This window comes from Onychomys torridus, chromosome X (assembly GCF_903995425.1).
Source record: "Onychomys torridus chromosome X, mOncTor1.1, whole genome shotgun sequence".
NCBI classification, from domain to species: Eukaryota; Metazoa; Chordata; class Mammalia; order Rodentia; family Cricetidae; genus Onychomys; species Onychomys torridus.
In genome coordinates this window covers 40,030,106-40,033,178 of record NC_050466.1, presented here as the reverse complement: position 1 = coordinate 40,033,178, position 3,073 = coordinate 40,030,106, and the positions used below count along the sequence as shown (strand labels likewise).

General features: G+C 45.6%; 1 protein-coding gene across 1 annotated transcript; it reads left to right on the top strand.

Annotated features, from left to right (window-relative positions):
• Positions 1-748: 748 nt before the first annotated feature.
• LOC118574413 (olfactory receptor 13A1-like) lies at positions 749-1,997 on the top strand. Its single transcript, XM_036175311.1, has 2 exons — positions 749-1,401; positions 1,715-1,997. The coding sequence occupies exons 1-2, from the start codon at positions 767-769 to the stop codon at positions 1,995-1,997; spliced, it is 918 nt and encodes a 305-aa protein (XP_036031204.1). The 5' UTR covers positions 749-766.
• Positions 1,998-3,073: the final 1,076 nt, after the last annotated feature.

Sequence of the window (3,073 nt, the reverse complement as noted above, 5' to 3'; positions counted from 1 at the left end):
AATCATACTTGTACATATTATGTTTTAATGGAAATTTAACATACATTATTATTATTTTATGTATATTATTTTAACCCATACATTCTTCTTCTTCTTATATATTACTCTGCTTTAACAGAATTTTCACCACAGTATTGCTTTGTATTAGAAGCATATTGACAGTAAGCTCCTATCACAAAATACATCATTGGTTTGATAAACCATTATTAATACACATGTAGTTGTCCACAGCCAGAAGTCATAAATCAAGAATTAATAGTTGCAATAGGGATAACACACATAGTATAAAAATTCTCTCTAAATATATATATCTATACCCACAAAATAATGTGCCATTTCAGCTTTGACCTGGAAATACCACCCCGTTTGAGGCTTCGGTAACTGTCATGCCTACAAGGCGGAGCTGAGAGAGGACACCCTGAAGACCTGAGATCCGGATCCAGGAGCTCTCTTGGTTCCTGGACCCTGGACAGTGGAGGTAGACGGAGCAGAGTTCTCCAGAGAACACCGCCGGACTGTGCTACACCTTTCCCAGATCCTGTTACCTATCCCTTCACTTGTAAATTATCCCACAAAATAAACCTCCCTTTTAACTACGTGGAGTGGCCTTAGTGGGAGCCATCATCACCTGAATTCACAATGAAAAGAAAAGACAACAGAGACTCTTGAGATGATCAAGTTTCAAAATCAGACTTTGGCATGGTAAACAGTAATATGTTCTCAGAAGCTGGCAGACACAGCTATCACCTGAATACTCTCCACAATCATGGTTAGTTCCAATGAGACAATGGTGACAGAGTTTGTACTGGAAGGTTTCTCAGATCACCCTAGTCTACAACTGCTCCTGATTGGCTGCTTCGTGACCCTCTACACAATGGCTCTACTAGGCAACATTGTCATCATTGCTTTGGTCACCTCCAACACTGGACTCCACAGTCCCATGTACTTTTTCCTGTGCAACCTGGCTACCATGGATATTGTCTGCATCTCCAAGGCACTGGTTGGTCTAATCTCTGATGAAAACACCATCTCCTTCAAGGGGTGCCTGGCCCAGCTCTTCTTCCTTGTGTGGTCTAGATCCTCTGAGCTGCTGCTGCTCACAGTCATGGCCTATGACCGCTACATGGCTATCTGCCATCCCCTGCACTACAGCTCTAGAATGAGCCCACACCTGTGCGGGGCCCTAGCCATGGGTGTGTGGTCCATCTGTGCTCTGAATGCATCTCTCCACACTGGTCTGATGACACGGCTGTCTTTCTGTGGCCCCGAGGTCATCACCCACTTCTGTGAGATCCCCCCACTCCCCCTCCTCTCCTGCAGCCCCACATATATAAATACCATTATGACTCTTGTGGCAGATGCCCTTTATGGAGGCATCAACTTAATCCTCACTCTATTATCCTATGATATTGGTGAAATTATTAAGGCCACTCCATGTAGTTAAAAGGGAGGTTTATTTTGTGGGGTAACTTACAAATGAAGGGGTAGGTTGCAGGGTCTGGCAAAGGTATAGGGTAGTCCGGCGGTGTTCTCTGGAGAACTCTGCTCGGTCCACCTCCAGTGTCCGGCGTCCCGGAACCAAGAGAGCCACCACCACCTCCTCCTCCTCAGTCTTCCGCTCCCTCCTCTGCCCCGCCTTGTGGGCGTGATCATTACTGAAGCCTCAATGGAGGTTGGAACTTCCAGGCCAATGCTGGGATGGCTATCCACTACACTATGGCTTTATCATTGCCAGCATCCTGCGCATGCATTCTGCTGAGGGCAAGAGGAAGGCCTTTTCTACCTGCTCCTCCCACCTCATCTTGGTCTGTGTGTTCTACTCATCTGTGTTCTGTGCCTACATCAGTCCTGCTTCCAGCTACAGCCCAGAAAGAAGCAAAGTGACTTCAGTGCTGTACTCAGTGCTCAGCCCAACCCTGAACCCCCTCATCTATACACTGAGGAACAAGGATGTCAAGCTTGCCCTGAGGAGACTCTTGCCCTCTTTCTCACATTAGGTGGAGATGTGCAGGATGTTCTCCTGGCCTGGGCTATTCCTACACATGCTCTCCTGAGAGCAGCCCCGTGGAGTGGGGTATACCTATTATTGTTTTAGAAAAACATTTTCTAAAGCAAGGAATACACATTTCCTGCTGTGGATATCGCTCTGTGTAAATAAAGTTCTGATTGGCCAGTGGCCAGGCAGGAAGTATAGGCGGGACAAGAGAGTAGAGAATTCTGGGAAGTAGAAGACTGGGGGGAGACACTGCCAGCTGCTGCCATGGAAAGCAACATGTAAAGACACTGGTAAGCCACAAGCCATGTGGCAAAGTATAGACTAATGGAAATGGGTTAATTTAAGATAGAAAAGGTAGATAACAAGCAGCCTGCCATGGCCATACAGTTTGTAAACAATGTAAGTTTCTGTGTGCTTTCTTGGTTGGGTCTGAGCGACTATGGGACTGGCGGGTAAGAGAGATTTGTCCTGACTGGGCCAGGCAGGAAACTCTAGCTACAAATGGCACCCAACGTGTTGGCAAGAGTTTCCACCTAAAACCTGAGAAAAAAGATTCTAAGACGGAGCTAAAAACAACTACCTAATTGTCTCTCTCAAGTTAGCGGCAGCCTGCCAGTTTGAGCTACTATGGCGGGTTCCTGGAGTGTGCGTCTGACCTGCAGTGTGGCAGGAATGAGGAGTCTACAAGCGGCACTTTACTCTGCTGCGTGGTAGATTTAGCCTTTGCTAGTTTAAAAAAAGAAAAAAAAGTTTCTGTGCTATGCACTGCTTTGATAGAACTGCTTCTGATAGTTGATGGTACACATGGCTCCAGACCCAGAGCTGGCGGTAAACTGTACCACTGCCATGTTGGGAAACTGAGGTGGGTGGAGCCAGCAGCCACAGTGACGTTTCAGTCTTACAAGGATGGATATTACACAGAGAATCTTGTTTATGTTGTCTTTGGTATTTTTAATCACAGAAAAAGATTTAGTCGTAAAAGCTGTTGAGTTAAACAAATATGTAAATTTTAAAGGTACCTTGACTTCAAAATTTGGATATAAGAATATGTTGCTTTGGAAAAGAGTCTCTGCTTTT